This window comes from Syngnathus typhle, linkage group LG4, assembly GCF_033458585.1.
Source record: "Syngnathus typhle isolate RoL2023-S1 ecotype Sweden linkage group LG4, RoL_Styp_1.0, whole genome shotgun sequence".
NCBI lineage: Eukaryota > Metazoa > Chordata > Actinopteri > Syngnathiformes > Syngnathidae > Syngnathus > Syngnathus typhle.
In genome coordinates this window covers 14,009,255-14,027,266 of record NC_083741.1, presented here as the reverse complement: position 1 = coordinate 14,027,266, position 18,012 = coordinate 14,009,255, and the positions used below count along the sequence as shown (strand labels likewise).

Sequence of the window (18,012 nt, the reverse complement as noted above, 5' to 3'; positions counted from 1 at the left end):
TTGCGAAGGCTTAATTGAAAGCACTTTCAAACAAATCCTATTTTCGGTGGCCTTTCGCTGACAAACATGTTTGTTTTGTTTGATGTTTCTCCGGTCGTCTTGAGTGCAGCCGGCAGCGCCATTAGTTTTATTAGCCAATTAGTCAAGTAAAAACATGCTGCTTCTAGAACCCTTTTTATTTTTAATCCTAAAACTATGCTGTCACTTTGTCTTGAATCACACTTTGGGTTTGTCATGTTTCTTAAAAATCTACAAAGTGCAAATGCTTTGCAGCAAATTATTGTCATATAGTTTTTTTTTTTTTATGAACGTTACAGTGGCATAATCCTGTCCACAACGGATATTTGAACATAAACAGAAAATACCACAATATACTAATATGTACTATATATTCTGTATCTTCTGCAAAGAACAAGCAATATGACAAAGTAGGTCTTAAGGCTCAATCATTAGTCTGTCATCTGCTATGTAAACCAAAAGGGAACCCTAAGAAACCCACATGAGACGAGGATACTCACAAGTTACTTAGTGTTTACGTTAGTAAATGTGGTCCAGCGTGTATCGGCTCATCTTTTCATCATCTCATATTTACAGAGGGGCGATGCAAGAGGAAGTCAAAATATTTGGAGGAAATGAGGTGAGGCTCTTGAGTCTCGACTCTACTAAAGATAATGTCATGTCATTGCTGCAGATAACAAATGAACTGTCTATGTGACTGATTTACCACCATGGTTTATGCTTTATGCTTCATGATTCAATTGGGATGAAATTAAAGTCAAATATAAAGTCAATACTGATTTCAGATCCGTGCTCCCAGGTCGGATTTATAAAAGTGACCTGGGTCGGATTGAAAAAAAAAAATGGAATTGAGTCATTCCAGCTGTCATAAAAAAAATCTGTATGACCTCTAAAATAGATTGAAATTCAAATCAAACTGTGACCTTAACTAGAGGTGGATATGATGTTGAGTATTTATATCCATATTAGGGTTAGTTAGGGTTAATGTAAATCTTAAGTTAAAACTAGGAAAAATTAAGTAAAATGAAAGATTATCAAGAAAAACAACTAACAAACGTGTCTGAAACAAAAAGGAAATAAAAGAATATAATGAAACTATTGTAACCCTGGAACACGCACATCGCTGCCTCCTTGTCGAGTGAAGCGTCTGCTCGGAGGCGCACACCTGAGCCCCGCAAAAACCAGACCCATCTGAGGCCCTTCACACGATGTTCTCTCCTTTTACCACTGCTCACATTTGCCTCGCTCCCATCCTTTTCGCAACCTCATGTGTCTAATGGTGCCTTTGAGTGGCAGCTGCCTGCAGTGGCGCCCACGGCATTAAAGGCTATGTATGAACACGAATGTTTGTAACTAATTAAAAGACAGTTGATGCTAACATTTCACATATTGGATGAAAACAGCGCCGATAAAGGTAAATTAATGGGAATCTATTACTAGGCTTGGGTCTCAGCAGAAGACTATTTGCATCATTTGAATATTTGGCATCATTGTCATCATCACATCATACTCCTGAGCTACAAATCCTGACTTTTGAGACACTCAACAGGGGATCGAATTGAATACAGCAGGACTTGAGCAGCCTCAATGGCTGCATATGATACAAGGATTTCTGATGTCTACACAAATTGACCATGACTCCACATTTATTGCAAACAGATGAGCCACAGCTCTCAGACTCTCACACACACAACACACACAAAGACGCACACACACGTTACGCACGGATGCATGAGCAAAAGTCCTGCCAGCAGAAGATAATCCTGATTGAACATGAGGGACAACTATCTTTAATTAAACATCCTTTGATAGAGCTCAACATCAACACAAGATGAGATGACAAAGCGCAGTTTTAAACTAATTAAAACACAGGGAAAAAATGGCAAGGAGAAAATGCACATAAAATACACAGTGCATGTAGTTTTGAGAGGCAGGGTTTGGTGGGCAGTCATGAAACATCAGTGCGTGAATGGCCAGGCATAAGCCGTGGCTAACAGCAGATTCAACTCACCAATCAACAGGTGGCTGAAAACCTCCTTGGTGGCAGTGGCTATCATTCCCCACGAGGGGAATTCTGTACTAATATGTAGTATATATGCATCTTGGAAAAAATAAATCAATACATAAACACTAGCTACTATCAAGGTTTACCAGTCTAACATTCAAAGCATTAAGAATGAGGGGGAAACTAAAATATATATGACTAGACCTGAGAATGTAACAAATACTGTGTAAAATTTTCTCATCTACCTTTTAGTTTTTTCTTGGCTGCAGTTTGCTGGCACTTCCAATTCCTTCTTTACAAGTTACAAGGACAAGTCCTGCAGGATGGAACAGAGTGACTCTTCCGCCATCTACTGACAGCAAACCACTGTTGCAATGAAAGCGCATTGTCTTCCAAGGCTTTAAAATGGACTTTTGTCATTTCATCCATTTATCTTTTGAATGTTTATCCTCACGAGGGTCATAGCACAATACTGTACGTTGTTGTCCAGAGCTTAGAAAACATCTGGTATCAGTTAAGACTTCAATGACGACAGTATAAAGTACATCTTTTTGAACATTTTATTTTGCAAAGTTCCAAGATAACTTTTACTTTTTCTTCTCCACATCCTGCTCAGCAGCCTCTTTGGCTCTCTTGGCACGGATACCGAAGAGACGGGCGTGAGCGCGGGCCATTCGCAGGCTGGCAAAAGCCTTGAAGTTCTTCTCATCTTCAGAGATAATGCGGGCCTTCTGCTTTTTGAGTACCTGGAAGGGATTAAAAAAAAAAAAAAAAAAAACATCTCAAAAACTATCAACACATGCACAATCTGGTTCATCAATTTTGAGGGTGCAAGAGCGGTCATCAGAAAAAAGGGTTCAAACGTATCATCAACTTAATACAGAGATTCCGGAGTAATTGTCAACATCTGACTGCTAGCCTACATAAAACCCAAATGGTTTTTTTTGCAATGGTGTAAATAGAAGCTTGGAACTTACCGTTTTGATGGGCATCAACGGTCCTTTAAGCTGGGTGGCCATCTTCAGTTCCTCCTCCTGAAAACACAAGTGTTACTACTTGAAGACAACTGCATTCAAAAACTTCACTATGAACATATTGTGAACATTCTGTGTAAATTAAAACTTTGTGACTTACAGCTACATGTAAATGGCCATCCATTAAATACCTGTACCCAGTTTTAGTTACTCATTATAAATATTGCTTACTCATTATAAATATTGCAACTTAAGCGGTTGGTTGACTACCACATTTTACTGTTGTTGAGCTAAGACTATTCGGTTATGTTTTACACATATTCTGGTTTAATATACTTCTTTAACACCGGTGTCAGCAAACCAGACACTACTGCAAGCTATATGAGCAACTTACAGTGCTGTCTCCCTTCTTGGGAGCAGAAGCCTTCCTGGGGAACAGGATGAGTTTGGAGCGGTACTCCTTGAGACGCTGTACATTGGCCTGAAGAGATTCTGTGGACCGGTTACGGCGACGGGGATCCACAGCGATTCCGATGGTGCGGGCTGTCTTTTTGTGGATGCCAGCGGCCTACAAGGTGAAGCATTGGCGTTTCAAGTCTGTCAGGTGGATACTCATTTCATCTAACGATGGGATTATCTGGCTTTATTTTGTTTTTGACAGAAACAGTCATCAGAAAAAAGGGTTCGATGCATTCATCAAGAAAATACAGAGATTCCGGAGATTGTCATCACCTGACTGTTCAATTGCAGAGTTATTCAAATGTAAAATGATTGAAATACAACTTTTGGTGATTACCAACGACAATTTTGAACATTTTGACCAACAAAATCTATCCGTCGGACATTATTTCAAAACAATGTTTTAGCCTTATGATAAACTGCAGACAGATGTCTTCAAACATCCTTGTGAATTACCTTCAGCTCCTCCAGGGTAAAACCTCGTCCAGCACGGACTTTAGTGTGGTATCTGATGGTTGGACATCTGACCTGTGGTCTCAGTGGCCCGGCGACAGGTCGAGGAGCGATGCGACGGGCCTTAGCCTGGCGAGCCTTTCGCCTGATGAAAGACAACTAACCGTCAAACTTTCAGCCAACGTACAGAGCTGCGTTTGTCCTACAGTATATTGTTGCATTTGGTACCAATTCTGGTACAGTTCCAAATATGTCCTCAATCCTTATTTATTATTATTATCATATATTATTGTTTGTCCTTGGTGACATCATGTTGTGATGACTTGTATCTTGTCATAATTGTTGGCAGGCAGTCATTGAATAAAGACATGTTCCTCACTTTGAGCAAAGAAACACCTGTTTGGTGACAATTTCAGTAAATCACCGAGGATACATTCTTGAACAAAATCTGTTCATGCTAAATCCCAAATACCTGCATTTATCATTCCATAAATGGAACAAGATCCATTGAAATGTAAAAGTTTGCAGAATGTTAGATTTCAATTCCTTTCAATATGATCAGGTCTGCAGACCTTACAGGAACAACGCCAATAACCATCTTGCTACATTTAACATAGTAGAAACTCACAAAGTTACATTGACATATATGACAAGTTAGCATAGCATTGTTGTGTACACTCACCTGCGGAGCTTCCTGGCTGGCTGGTTAAACCAAGTGCGCACTCTTTTCTGCCAGTCTTTGTGGAAGTGAGGGTTCAGGATCATTCCATTCCGGCTGGGGGCCATGTCTGCCTACTTCCCTGAAACATAGCGTGGACCAGGGGGATAAGTATATATCCAAGCCTGGTACTGTATGGTGCCACCATGCATGCATGCATCTGTAAAGCAATGGCTGACAGATAGCAAGTTAGCAATGCTAGCGGCGGCTATATTGAAAACTGGCATGTTTAAATGCACTACTGCACTATGGAATTTCCGCCTTGCACGCTTTAGATCGTTCACACGCCCGTTCATTTATTAACAAGCCAACAACTTTAATTTAGCAATGTTAGCAGCAACGCCGGCAGTCACGCTACTGCCTGTGGACGTCGCTACGAATACAGACACATTTAGAGACTTTGATTGAAAAATATATAGCAATAATCACCTAAATTTGTAGGTGACAGAACGTTCTACTAAATGGAACAACTTGGATTTCTAAACAGTATGCCTACGTATCAGATTGAGCGCGATTGTACTGAAATCTGTAGAGGATAATTTTCATACCTACAAGGGAGGAAAATGGCCGAAAGGAAAAAGGAAGAAGTATGCTGGTGGATTGTGGGATACGCAAGAACCAGCCAATCACCGAGCAGTACTGTGTTCAAAGAGTGTATACTGCGTCTAGATGTTCATCTCTACGTTTGTTTGGCTACGTGTACATACGTATTTGTAATCAAAATACACATATAATTCAAATTTTAATATTAAGAATTATAAAAAGATAATGACTTGTTTGAGTTACTGTGTATTTTTTTTTTTTATTGGATGTCACCGGAGTTATAACGAACGGATACAAATGCTGAGGAATCGCAAAACCGACTTTTAAAAAAAATAATTCAAGAGTAATTTAATTACAAATTGTAAACACACTTAAAAAATAAACAAGATAAACACGAATGAATTTTTAAAAATCCCAGGGGTCCTGAATAAAATTTAAGAAACATTGGAGACAATTGGAACAGAAATTCTATATTTCTTTTTCAACCAGATAAAGAACAGACATAAAAGGCCAGAGGTCCTGCACTAACCTTTTCTCAGTAAATGAGAACTTATGTTCTTCACATGTAGAGACAAAATGAAAGGCAAAATTAGCCCCTGCCCCCCAAAATAAGATGTGGTTCTCACTGCTCATTAAATACATAATCCATATATTTAATTTTGATTTTGCTGGGTGCTATTTATTTTCCAAAAGTTACTGTTTTCATAATTTATCCAAATCAATTGTCAGTCAAAAGTAAGCATTATATTTTCCTCTTTTTGAAGGCAGAATTTGTATCTGGTCTTCACCGCTTTTCTTGAAACACAATTGTGGCCTCAAAAGCCAACATCAACGGATTATTGTTAGTAAAACTAAACAACCCTTTCTGATAAAGCTTCGCTCTTCCCATTGAGCCCCAGATTGTGCATTAACTACTGTTTGTCATATCATTCATTCCGTGATTTTAAAAGCACTCCCTCATTAATCATTAATTAAGTGGCCTCTGCTCTCTCTTCCTATCTGCACCTGAGAGGGCAAAGGTCAATGTGCATGGACTTCAGCAACAAGAAGCACCCAAGTCAGGTGCACACACAAACACCCTCATCAGCAAAAACAATATGTGTGACCTGTTTGTTTTTAACCATCTTTGCTTTTGAACCGGCTGCAGTATGACAATTGCTCCATTGTTTGAGTATGTTGAAAATAAACTTGAAGACTTTCAGCGAGGTACGTGTTTCTTCTCAAAGGAGAATGAAAAGTTTTATTTCATGAAGGCGATGGCACTTATAACCACTGTCCAGTTTTCCATCTCATTTATGCACATTTCAAACCAAGAGCACCAGAAACTAGACCCAACATTCCTAAGAGCCCTTATGTGGTTTTACCAACTCAATGAATCTGTATCTTCCAAACAGAAGCTATTTACAGACAAAAATGATTCCCATGCACTAATTCAGTATGACAATAAATAGCACAGAAGATAAGGGTTGTTGCCAGAGGTTACTGAAGTACAAAAGTAAGCCAAGTTGAATGATTTATTATTCCAGTGATTTGATAAAATTATCGTACGCCGCTTGATCCATGAGGCCTTGCAGCTCATCCGGCCTGTCGATGGTCATCTTGATGAGCCAACCTGAAAGCGGAGAAATTTGACAGTGGAGCACGTGTCTTATGCCGCGCATTTTCTTAGCGAGATGCTCACCGTCTGTATAGCAGGCTTTATTCACCATTCCGGGATTGTCGGCCAGCTGGGTGTTGATTTCCTTCACTTCGCCTGTCAACGGCGAGTAAAGCTCGCTGGCGGCCTTCACGCTTTCCAAGGCACCAAACTCTTCTGCAACACAAACATGGAGGCAACGTCACACATGCCTTTTCTCACGGGAGGCTTTTGCAGATATGCATAGCGTGGGCTGGTCATACCCATTTGTTCAAGGCTTTGGCCCACTTCGGGAAGTCCGCAGTATACCACATCGCCTAAAGCTTCCTTAAAAATGAATTGAAATGTCATTAATCCTTTCCAGCTTTCTCTTGAAAACAATTGTCCAAGAATATGAAAAAATAGCACTCCACATTGTTGTACTTTATAAAAGCACAAAATAATAACATAAATAAAGAGAATGAAAAGGAAACACTTTCATACTTTCGTCAATTTAACTGCTCTTTCTGGTGTGCCCACCTTGACCACCTGGGGGCGATATAAAACTGATGCCTGTTGCTGTTCTTTAAAGTGAACTCATTAGTGCAGCATTAATATTAGTCGCTCTTCGATGAACATAATTAATGTATAAATGCGAGTAATAGCTTTGGTTGGTCTGATTTGGTTGTATTGTATTTTTGTTTTTGACTGATGTTGATTGAAATATATGGCAAACTTAGATAACCGATTCATTTGCTGATTTAAAAAATATATATAATGACTAACAATGTCTTTTTGGTCCTTCAGCGCTTACAACAATTAAAATCTGACAGTTTCTTATTTGCATTTCTTTAACCCCACAACAGAAGGAAAAACTGTCAGGGTTAAGATAACTAATTGATGTCATCTGACAAAACATGACATTCTAAATCCAACATCGCCAACACATGACAAAAAACGAATAAATCAAATTAAGCACGTGAAGTGTACTATTCCGACTAAGTGGTGCCATCTGAAACCCGCGAAGAATGACTGCACTTGGCCTCGAGTGTGGATACCTTAAAAATACGTCATGTTCACCGTGGTTCCTTCAAAAATCTAACTTTAAGCAACTGCTCAGAGCACTTATGTGCAGCCCTTTCACGCTGCCATTATCTCTCTGATAATACCAATGATTAAGACTATTTTCAGCCTAATTTCTCTTTTCTGATCAATGTTGGCAAAGACACAATTAACAGATCTCTCTCAAAGATTGTCCTGGGTGTGTTAAAGGGGAGATAAATGTAAAAAGAATATGTTGTTTGTTCCCCCACTAGTCTAATCGTGGTATTCTGAATCATATTAAGAAACTTCAATAAAATAAACATTCTTGATTGTTAAATTATAATAAAGATAAACCACCGAGTGTGACTATGCACGTCAACCACCAATGAGGATTACATTTTTAAATAAAGTTGTGTTGTATTATGTCGCAATCAACCCTCTTCACCAATACCGCCACCTACACAGATGGAGTGAAACTGCAACCCAACACTGTACACTTATAAATTTGTCTTTGAACAGGTCTAACTAACTATTGCAGATATTTAACAACTTTTTTTTTTCCCCACGCAGCTTTAAAACATTTGTAAAGAAAGATTTTTTTCTAATTACCTACATACAAGCCTTTGTACAGTGTCCTTTGAGAGCATGTGATTGTAGCATAGCTTTTCAGTATCAGAGGTCTGCGGCAATAATCATTTAAAAGGAAAAAGTTGCTGCGGGTGAGGACAAAGTACAGAGTATGGTAAACTACCCTTTGTAGCTTCTGAACGCACCACGCACCAATGAGCATCCCATCTGCCTACCAAATGTGTCATAACCGTAATCAGTAATAAATGATTAGCGAACAAAGACAAAGGCTTACCTGAGCGTAATTGCTGATACCGACGGTGCCAATGTCACCTTCTACTCGCACCCACTCATGCTTATCTGTGAACTTTAAAGCTGCACAGAGAACAAAGCAAGAACAAAGCTCAACGGGTAAATTATTTCGTTCAAGTCATCGATTGCACACTTGAGAATCTGACAGAACTATTGCACAAATTAGGACTTATTCAAATTTGGGTCAACCTTTAGTAATCGACAAGGTTTTTAAAAATACTTAAAAACTTCACCTAATTTAACAGATTTCCATATTATTTAATACGACTTTAAGTTGACTTTTTTTTTAATAATACAGGTGTTTGTCAACTATGTGCCCTATTACTAACGGTTCTGAACATTAACGGTTCATTAGAACGTGAACAAGACTGGTAACCAGCTGTTTCGCTCATCATCTAGTTTAGTGCTGAAGTCTGATTTCTTGTGCAACAAAACATTCTATGTGCGTTCAAGACATTTCCGGAGAGCCCGTCTCCAAGAAAAAAAAAATTTTGGTTGCTTGCTTTTCTTGAACTTGGCTGTTCTTGTCATCAAGCTCTCTTTTCACAGCAAATTTTGAAAAGACATGAATGGGACTGCGTGACAAGATATCTTTAGAATTAAGTTTTACCGAAAGGTAAACTGGGCGAGAGTGTCTTTTGGTTTCCACAGTGCAGCAAAGGCACATTAAATTTTTCTGAATTGTTCCGAATTTTATTGGATTTATTGATGGTATATTGCTGTAGAATCTGTCAATACCTATTCAATGTATATATGTACCTTCAAAATAAATAAACTTTTCACCCGACCCCAATCAGGATAATTACATAGGTTCCCCGATTTCATGTGATCAAATTTAAACAACTCTTGTTTCAGCATGTTCCAGTAAATTGTAATGTGTTTAAAGAATGTAGGCTGAGTAAACCTATTTTTAAACTTTTTTATAGTCTATATATTGGAGACCTGTCATCCAATATATATATTTAAAAAATATATATATTGGAGACCTGTCATCCAATATATATATTTAAAAAAAATATATATATAGATGATTGACCCGCCCCAATGAGAAAAAGGGGTTTACTGTCTTCTGGTAAAATGCATACAAGAACCTTCAGTTCCAGCATGATACAGGGACGCTGCTGAAACACGTTTCTGGGTGTTTTAAATCATGTTATGAAGATTAAGGCAGGTGAAAAGGCGCACCCCCAGGTTGGGTAAAATCTAAATCATTGCAGTACGTTCACAATGAATTAGAACAGTCCTAGTGTTTCATTCCCCAGTGCTGGCACCATTTCAGCATGCAAATACAGGCTTAAACCAGATTGTAATATGTTGATGCATGGCTGGGAGAGCACAGTCAGGGATGCGGTCCCCAAGTGAAGAAGGCCTGGATACATGGCTTTTACGCGGAATTCTTGGACATATTGTAAAAAACCTATATTGTCTTGGGTGCTAACGTTACAGTCATTTACTTACGTTGCAACATGTTGCACAAGCAGACGCATTTGTTGGAATTAACAGCTCATTTGATTGAAACCATAGAAACGTCAACCTGGAAACGAACTCAAGCTTAGTTGAGTGTTGGGCAAAGGCGTAGCTAACTGGCTGCAGCTAATCTTCAACACGAGTTAAAAGTTTGTGTGCGACCAGCCAGTCGAACATGACGTCCACTTCCGTTTGGAATTTTGAATCCCAATTCCGAAGTGCTTTACCTTCGGCGCGGGCAGCCGTGGTGCTCAGTGTCCTCGCCGCCCACAGCAGCCGGGTCGCTGGCAGAGCCGCAGCGGGCGACAGCTGGGGAACTCCGAAGGGTAAGTTTGCAGAGAAGCACCGCAGCACTGCTCTCATCGCCATCTTCACTCCGTATGCGTGCGTTTGGGTGCCCGCGCACATACACTTGACCTCGGGAGCGCGCATCATCAAGTGGGGAGGGCACGGGCGCTCGGGTTTGCTGGCATCTAGCGGTCAAATTGCAGATTACGCCCACACCGAATCCTCCAGTAAAAGAAAAATGTATTTTACTGTAAGTAGCCCACACCAATTGAAATATTCTTATTTAATAAATGTTCTTAAGTATATTTTAGGTTCACCCATATGCATTTCTGTCAGATCAGTGTATGTGCAGGTTGGTGGTGGCATGGTAAAAGGGTGTGAGGGACCGCACAGGGCAACAATCGAGCCAAAATAACCATTGTGTTCTCGTCACAAAAAGCTAAACTGCAGAATTCACCTTTGTCTTAAGATACTATGTTAGAATCAACCCAGTAATGAACTAATAACATCTCACAAATTGTTTACAAGATGACTTTGAAAAAGAAAATTAGAATTAAGAGACAAAAAGAGATTCAAAGTGCTTTACTCAGATGGACTAGAGGATGGACTTTTGAATTCGGTAAATGACAAGTCATAATTAGACATGCCAGAAGAGATGGCAGTATTGTGACAAAAACTGGTGCTTCAGCTGAATTGGGATGTACGTCAAGTCGCAGACATCAAACACAGACAAGAAGCCAAACTGACTATTTAAAACCCTTACGAGTGTTCTGAAACATTACATTTTGGTCTGTAAAAAGGCAATTAATAGGATATGAGTTGCTCCTTAACCAATTAGTGTCTGGTTGATAATGAAGATTAAGAGGTACACTTGTTGACAAACAAGTAGGACCCAACCAATTTCCTGACAGAAAGTGTAGAAAATATCAAAATGAAACATAATTTGTTATGACATTGAGCCTAGCAAAATGCCGACAATTCGCATCAACAATTGATCACCCAAGCCTTTGACATCATTAAAAAAATGAACCTGGCAGACCTTACACTGACAAAGGCTTCCCTAGCCTCCATCAAGGAGGTCTGTACGTTACACAGAGGTACCCTCTGTAGGAACGCTTGCTTTGTTGTCGTCAGGCTTCATGGCTGGGAAGAGTAAAACCTCCTGAAAAAGACACACACAAATTTTAAGAGTCACAAAATTAGGCTCCCCTAGTCTACAGCATCCGGTCAATATTCCTATAAGTCTCCGATTATGCAGTTCTTGTGATGTACTCAAGTCCGTGTGTGTAAGAAGACGTTACCTTGATGTTATTGGAGTCTGTGAGGAACATGGTGAGGCGGTCGATGCCCATTCCCCATCCAGCCGTTGGTGGGAGACCATATTCCAGTGCCGTGCAGAAGGTCTCGTCAATGAACATGGCCTCGTCATCACCCTCGGCCTTGGCCTGAAAAATATTGTAATGCAGTTTCTGTGAGTGGAGCTCCATTTCCAGTGTAGAGTCATGTTGAAATTGTTCAACTTTAATTCATAAAACACAATAAAATAAATCTATTTGGTGTTTTATTAAAAAGTAAAACTACAAAGTACACTCTTGCACTTCTTAAAACCATACAGCAGTAACAATCAGAAGCAGGTGGCAAGTGTTTGTTAAGCCGTAGTAATATTGGTCGATGTGTGTTGCTCCATTTGTGTTGAAATAACATTTGCTCAAAGAGGGTAGAACAAGTAAACAAAGTAAACCACCTAGGAGTGGTGATAAAGATGTCTCTTTGGCCTCTTTATTGAAATAGTGTTTACCATCTGCCAAACGGACGCTTGCTGCGGACGTCGGCAATTTGCGTAAAATTTTGTCATTTGTGGCATATTGTCTTGGTTTAGTCGATTTTTGTATTATTGTTTTGATGTAGCATACCAGCCCTTTTTTGTTTTTTGATTTTATTTCATTATTATTGCCACATTTATATATTGAAATATATATTGCTCAAAGAGTTTTTAAAAAATTCAGAATGTCACACCCATGTGGCATAAAAGACCCCACTATTTCAATACGATTCCTACAATATTGTCTCTTTTGTTTCCTTTATTGGCTGAGTTGTTGTTACGAGCTACAATGTTATACTTATTTGAATGTCCCCCTTAAAATGCCCAATAGCACAAAGTCCATTACACACCTTGGCTTGTTGCTCAAAGAGCTCCCTCTGTCTAATGGGGTCATTCAACTCAGTGTAGGCGTTGCAGATTTCTTTCTTCATCACAAAGAGTTCAAAGCGCTCGGTCAGTCCTTTCTCTGATCGATGCCTGTTGGTAAGGAAGCATTTCAACTGTCAAGCAGGAGCATTTCTGAACAGACCTCGGACTTATTTGAGATCAGATGTTTCCCCTTACCATTTTGCTAAGGGGCTCATGATTTGAGGGTGATCGCAAATGAAAGTGGGGTTGATACAGGTGACTTCCAGGAAATCTCCCACAAGCTGAGAAATGACAGAGTGGTTCAAGTAAGTGCCCTAATATTAAATAATAAATTAAATAAATCAGAAACCTTGTCAAGTAGACGGGCAGTCGTTCGAGGGTGAGGACATTCAACTCCCTTCTGGGCGCACAGGTCATCAAAGAATTTACGCGTCTCTGAAAAGAAAGGCACATCGACATCATTTGTAGATCATCGCAAGGCCATTCAAAGGAACAAAAAGAACTCCAAAAACATAAATGTCCCTCCTTGGACACCATTGTGACCTTACCGTCACTGTCGTAACTGTCAGTAGGAGGAAATTTGACTCCCATCAGCTTCTCAAGGTCGTGTGTCATGCTGACTCTTCTAAATGGTGGCGTGAAGTCAATCTCATAGGCTTCTCCTTCAGGACCGTCAGGGTGGTAGGTCACCTTGTAACCTCCCGTGATGTGCTTCACCATCCCTGAAGGAAAAACAATAATAGACTTTTGATCTAGTGATGATGCGACACCGTTCAGCACTTCGAAATGGATGGCCTCACAGAAAACATCAAGTCACATACATTGAAGTCTCTATTTATACCCACATACAGGCAGTTTATTTTCACACACCAGACAAAAGCTTCTCGGTTATGTCCATCAAGTCGTGGTAGTCAGCATACGCCATGTAGAATTCACAGGTGGTGAACTCCGGGTTGTGAGTGAGATCGATGCCTTCATTCCTGAACTGACGGCCGACCTCATACACTCGATCCATCCCACCGACGACAAGCATCTACAGGTAGAACACACTGAGTACAGCGATAAACATCTCGTCTTAAACACCCTTCCTTAACAATAGGCTAATAAAATAACTTGATTGCAAATTGAAGCTTTTTTTTGTATTGCCATACACAATCTATGAATTACCTTGTGGTAAAGCTCAGGAGCAATCCTCATGTATAGGTTCATATCCAACTCATTGTGATAGGTTACAAATGGACGGGCCACTGCTCCACCAGGAATGATGTTCATCATTGGAGTCTCAATCTTAAAACGACAACAAACATGACTTAGAATGCAAACGTTTTTTTAAATGTTGTGTGTCAAACCCTTACCTCCAAAAATCCTAGTTGATCCAAGAAGCTGCGCAAGTATGTGATGATTTTGGCTCGTGTTACAAACTTCTGCCTCACGTAGTCATTTAAGATGAGATCCAAATAGCGCTGACGGAATCGTGTTTCCTTTGAGAGTCATGACAACAACAAAAAAGATGAACGACTGACATTTTCAGTTTCAGGTGATTCAAACTCTTTATTGCGGGGGGGTCGGCGCTACTGTTTTGGGAGATGCTGATGAAAAGCATATCGAAAATCAAACTACGAATTTGAAACACTTTGATTTGAAGAAATTCTATACAAAGGGACCTTGATTTTCGCAATTAATCTGATCTAAAATGTCAAGACAAAAACTGAAACTCAGTGACCTGTATTTCTAACTAAGTGAGCCTTGGATTCTTGTGAGAAAATAAGAGTGTTTCAATAATTAAGTGTGATTATAGCAATCAATATTACCTTGTCTTTAAGTCCAAAGTGGAGGTGAGGCAGCATGTGGAGACAAGGCGAAAGCAGAGTCATCTCGATGGGGATGATGGACAGCTCCCCCTTTTTTGTCTTCCCTGGGTTCCCACGGACACCGATGATGTCGCCGCGCCTGAGCTTGTTGTTGATGGCCACAAAGGCGTCCTCAGACTTGTAATTCCTGACAGTGAGAAACCAAGCGTTAAAACATCCTAGTTCTGACATCCATGACTTTGCCTCCTGTAGTGTTAAAACACCTGAGACCCAAAGCACAACAACATTTGCGGCATTATTTCATTCATTTCTATGGACATTTATATTTGTCAATTGTAATCCAACCGTTCTACGCCATCAATGTTCATCTATGTCAGACTCGCCCATCTTATTTGTGAAATTCAGGTTTGTAAAGCACTGTTAGAATGAACAAATTCCTGTCAATTGGAGCCTTATATTGCTTTGGATTTTAGATCAGTACTGCTCTGGAGGAGAAGATAAAGTTTAAGACCAACCACAAAGTGTTATTGAAAAAAGACGGACTAAATAGCAAACACCATGTTTGGGATGAGAGAAAAAAAAAGAAGTGATACTCAAATTTGCCATGCGGTCGGTCAGTTTGTCAGCAAATAAAAGATTTTGCCATCATAAGAAGATTCAGTCTTGTTTCTGTTTATAGTTTTAGGTATTACAAAAGAAACAATTAACATTGAAGTCACTATTCTGTTCGACACTTGCCACTGCTTTTTGCTCAGAAAACGTTTTGCATGAAACAATGTTCTACTGCTGATTACTAAAGTACGGCTGGCAACTGCAACTCTGCTTCAAAAATATCTGGCACTGAATTTGCTAATCAATACAAATACATATATGTAATATTCAGGCAACAGTTACAAATTTTAAGAATGTTTTACTCAATCTCTCAGTACCCAGAGTTTGCCATAACTTGCAACTTGGTGCCTTCGGCTCGCAGGTCATAAAACAGCAGCTTGGCACCAGATGCCCTCTTAGCATGGATGCGGCCTGCCAATCACAAGACAAAAAAAAAATCTAATTTCTTACTGACACTTTCTCCACCCTTATATCCAATCGTTTTGAATGGATTCAAAGCATTACAATACCTGACAGATTGAGAACGACATCCTTTAGCTGTTCCCCTGGCTGGAGATGGCTGTACTTCTCAACAAACTCTGTGAGCGACAAGTCAACATGATACTTGTGTGGATACGGGTCCTCAGCAGTCCCCTTGAGCTCCTGAATGGCCTGGGTGCGGATCTTGTAGTATTGCTGCATTTGAAAGCAAACGATGGAAATAGGGTTCAGTAAATGATGGGTGAAAGCCAATGTTCATACAAGAATCTCACATTTGGGTCGAGTGCCTCCTCATCCACAGCAGTGGCATCGCAGTTATTGGTTTCCTTCTTTTGCAACTGCTGTTCTTTGGCCTTGGCTTCTTTCTCCACAGCCTTCTTCTCCGCTTTTTGTCTCCTCTTCAGCTCACTGACAAGACACGAGGAATCGAAGCAGTCATTAGCTAGAAAGTAACAAGAGCTTATTGTGATATCTACAACAGGACAAATTTACTATCATGCCAAGCTCTGCCCCTAGATGGCAGTATAGGCACAATAAACCTTTTGCCACAGACACCAAGCGGAATATTGCAGTAATGCAGACAAATGAAGGTCAATTACTTTAAGGGCTCATCTCAGTTGTCTTATTGCAACTTTGTAGGGTGATTGCTTACCAGTTTACATGCTAGCACCTCCAACCACCAAATCCATCAAGTGGAAGGAGATTGACAAAGGAGCAAGGTAGGAGGTAGAAATGTTTTGGGACCATGAGACCATCGCACCTCAATGTTGTCATTTGATGGAGATATCTGCTGAAGATGTCACGCCATTGACTTCTATCATAAAACGCATCGCCTGGATGTCAGAATAATTACCACTGCCACGAATGTCCAGTCATATCGCCCAGCTCTGGGTTGTGAAATTTTAATGTCAAACGGAATTCTAGACACTGCAGTAGATGAAGCAGCTTCACAAACTCGAGTCATTAAGACAGCTCCACTTAAAGAACGTATACTAAAAGACAATCGACGGAAACAAACATTTACCCTGGTGACAAAAGGTTGGTTGTTATTCTCTCTTGAAAGGAAAAGCCACCAACCTTTTGTCACCTCTCCAACGGTTCCCGTAAATTTGCACAGGCACTGCGGCTATGCATGGTTGCGCCCGTTTATACCACTGTCCCCTGACTTGGAAGGCTTGGCACAGCTGCTGCCTGACCAGGCAAAGCATGCTGAGCCACCAGTCAGAAGAGCAATCTGGGGGAAAGAGATGTATTTATATATAAGGAAAATAAAAATAAGACGCACAACAAGCAGAGGAAGAAGTCATTTTCATAATGGTATGCAGGGCCAGAATGGTATGCAAATCCCAAATCTTTCAAAATACCGTACAGTGCATTTGTGAAGAAAAGCTCAGTTGTACTCAACGTTGAAGTTCCATACACTTGCATTTCATCACTTAGAAATGATGGCCCCCTCACACATACACATTTAGTTCTGTCACATTTTTACTTGACTTTCAAGTGGAATATAGCTTCAAGAAAAAATGGGGGAAGGGCACTAGGGTCATTATTCAATTATTTAAAAAACAAGTCAATGCAATACCCTAAAGCAGAACTATTAGAGCCTCAGCTTAAAACAACCTGGCCCTATAGTGCAATCGTGGTTGTTACAGTGCAATAGTGCTGTCCTTCGTTAACATTAGTCAAAAGGCATCAGTGAGCAAAATACACCAAAAACACAATATCAACATCTGTTGGCAGACAACGAAAACTCAAGGTACACACTATTTCGTGTAATTCTGCTCTAAACACATCAAAACCATTTTTTTTGTGTGTGGATAGCTAGCATGTGCCGGTGACTGTTGTGGATAGCTAGCACGTGCCTGTGTTACTATCAAATCAAAAGAAGGTCAGAAACACCTTTAGTAAAACGCTATATCATAAATGATAGTCCTTTGTCTTAGGTCCTAAGAAAAGATTTTCCGATAAAGTATTACAATACTCAAACGTTACAATGGGTAAAGAAAGCCTAGTCCCAAATTTACCCAGTCGACGAGTGGATGACCTTTCTTTAAGGACATTATGGGGCTTGTAGTTTTACTGGTCCACAAAACAATTCAACACAGTTGGTTAATCGTGACTTTAAAAACTACAGTTCCCAATGAATGAAGAGGAAAGAAGTCTGGGAAATGTAGGCTACAAGCACGCCTCTGTAAGTGAAACAAATGTTGCTATCGTTGTAAAATACTGTCGTCTCTGCTGCCATTACTTTGTGTCTACATGTCAGTAAATACAACTACAATAAAAAGACTCAAATGTATTACGAGGTAAAGTAGATGGAAAAGGCACAAAACTCACTTTTTGCTGAGTTTATCGCCGTCCGCTGCTGTTACGTCAGCCATGATGGTCTTGATGTTACACGTCGAGGATCTGCGCTTGCGCACAAGGCTAAGGCTGTCGAATCGGGTACGTTCAG

General features: G+C 40.0%; 3 protein-coding genes and 2 non-coding genes across 8 annotated transcripts; all 5 read right to left on the bottom strand.

Annotated features, from left to right (window-relative positions):
• Window positions 1–2,569: 2,569 nt before the first annotated feature.
• rpl13 (ribosomal protein L13) lies at window positions 2,570–5,267 on the bottom strand. 3 transcript variants are annotated; one of them, XM_061277096.1, is made up of 6 exons: window positions 5,176–5,267; window positions 4,592–4,709; window positions 3,913–4,054; window positions 3,392–3,565; window positions 3,001–3,057; window positions 2,570–2,769 (listed from the first exon to the last, which is right to left on the bottom strand). In XM_061277096.1, the coding sequence occupies exons 2-6, from the start codon at window positions 4,693–4,695 to the stop codon at window positions 2,611–2,613; spliced, it is 636 nt and encodes a 211-aa protein (XP_061133080.1). In that variant the 5' UTR covers window positions 4,696–4,709; window positions 5,176–5,267; the 3' UTR covers window positions 2,570–2,610. The 3 variants fall into 3 exon arrangements, with proteins under 3 accessions (XP_061133080.1, XP_061133082.1, XP_061133081.1); XM_061277098.1 differs by having other exon boundaries at window positions 5,180–5,210; XM_061277097.1 differs by having other exon boundaries at window positions 5,057–5,198.
• On the bottom strand, window positions 2,848–2,929 carry LOC133153350 (small nucleolar RNA MBII-202). The gene has a single exon (XR_009714321.1). It is a non-coding gene; the product is annotated as a small nucleolar RNA MBII-202 (small nucleolar RNA).
• Window positions 3,654–3,728, bottom strand: LOC133153349 (small nucleolar RNA MBII-202). Its single transcript, XR_009714320.1, has one exon. It is a non-coding gene; the product is annotated as a small nucleolar RNA MBII-202 (small nucleolar RNA).
• Window positions 5,268–6,377: 1,110 nt separating the features above from the next.
• gcshb (glycine cleavage system protein H (aminomethyl carrier), b) lies at window positions 6,378–10,886 on the bottom strand. Its single transcript, XM_061276692.1, has 5 exons — window positions 10,403–10,886; window positions 8,692–8,771; window positions 7,070–7,133; window positions 6,852–6,983; window positions 6,378–6,782 (listed from the first exon to the last, which is right to left on the bottom strand). The coding sequence occupies exons 1-5, from the start codon at window positions 10,608–10,610 to the stop codon at window positions 6,688–6,690; spliced, it is 579 nt and encodes a 192-aa protein (XP_061132676.1). The 5' UTR covers window positions 10,611–10,886; the 3' UTR covers window positions 6,378–6,687.
• A 144-nt stretch (window positions 10,887–11,030) lies between these two features.
• Window positions 11,031–18,000, bottom strand: kars1 (lysyl-tRNA synthetase 1). Of its 2 annotated transcripts, XM_061276690.1 has the most exons (15): window positions 17,895–17,999; window positions 16,635–16,791; window positions 15,830–15,965; window positions 15,587–15,752; window positions 15,395–15,488; window positions 14,466–14,652; window positions 14,010–14,135; window positions 13,822–13,941; window positions 13,525–13,687; window positions 13,203–13,376; window positions 13,004–13,089; window positions 12,850–12,935; window positions 12,636–12,762; window positions 11,765–11,908; window positions 11,031–11,625 (listed from the first exon to the last, which is right to left on the bottom strand). In XM_061276690.1, the coding sequence occupies exons 2-15, from the start codon at window positions 16,763–16,765 to the stop codon at window positions 11,551–11,553; spliced, it is 1,815 nt and encodes a 604-aa protein (XP_061132674.1). In that variant the 5' UTR covers window positions 16,766–16,791; window positions 17,895–17,999; the 3' UTR covers window positions 11,031–11,550. The 2 variants fall into 2 exon arrangements, with proteins under 2 accessions (XP_061132674.1, XP_061132675.1); XM_061276691.1 differs by lacking the exon at window positions 16,635–16,791 and having other exon boundaries at window positions 17,895–18,000.
• Window positions 18,001–18,012: the final 12 nt, after the last annotated feature.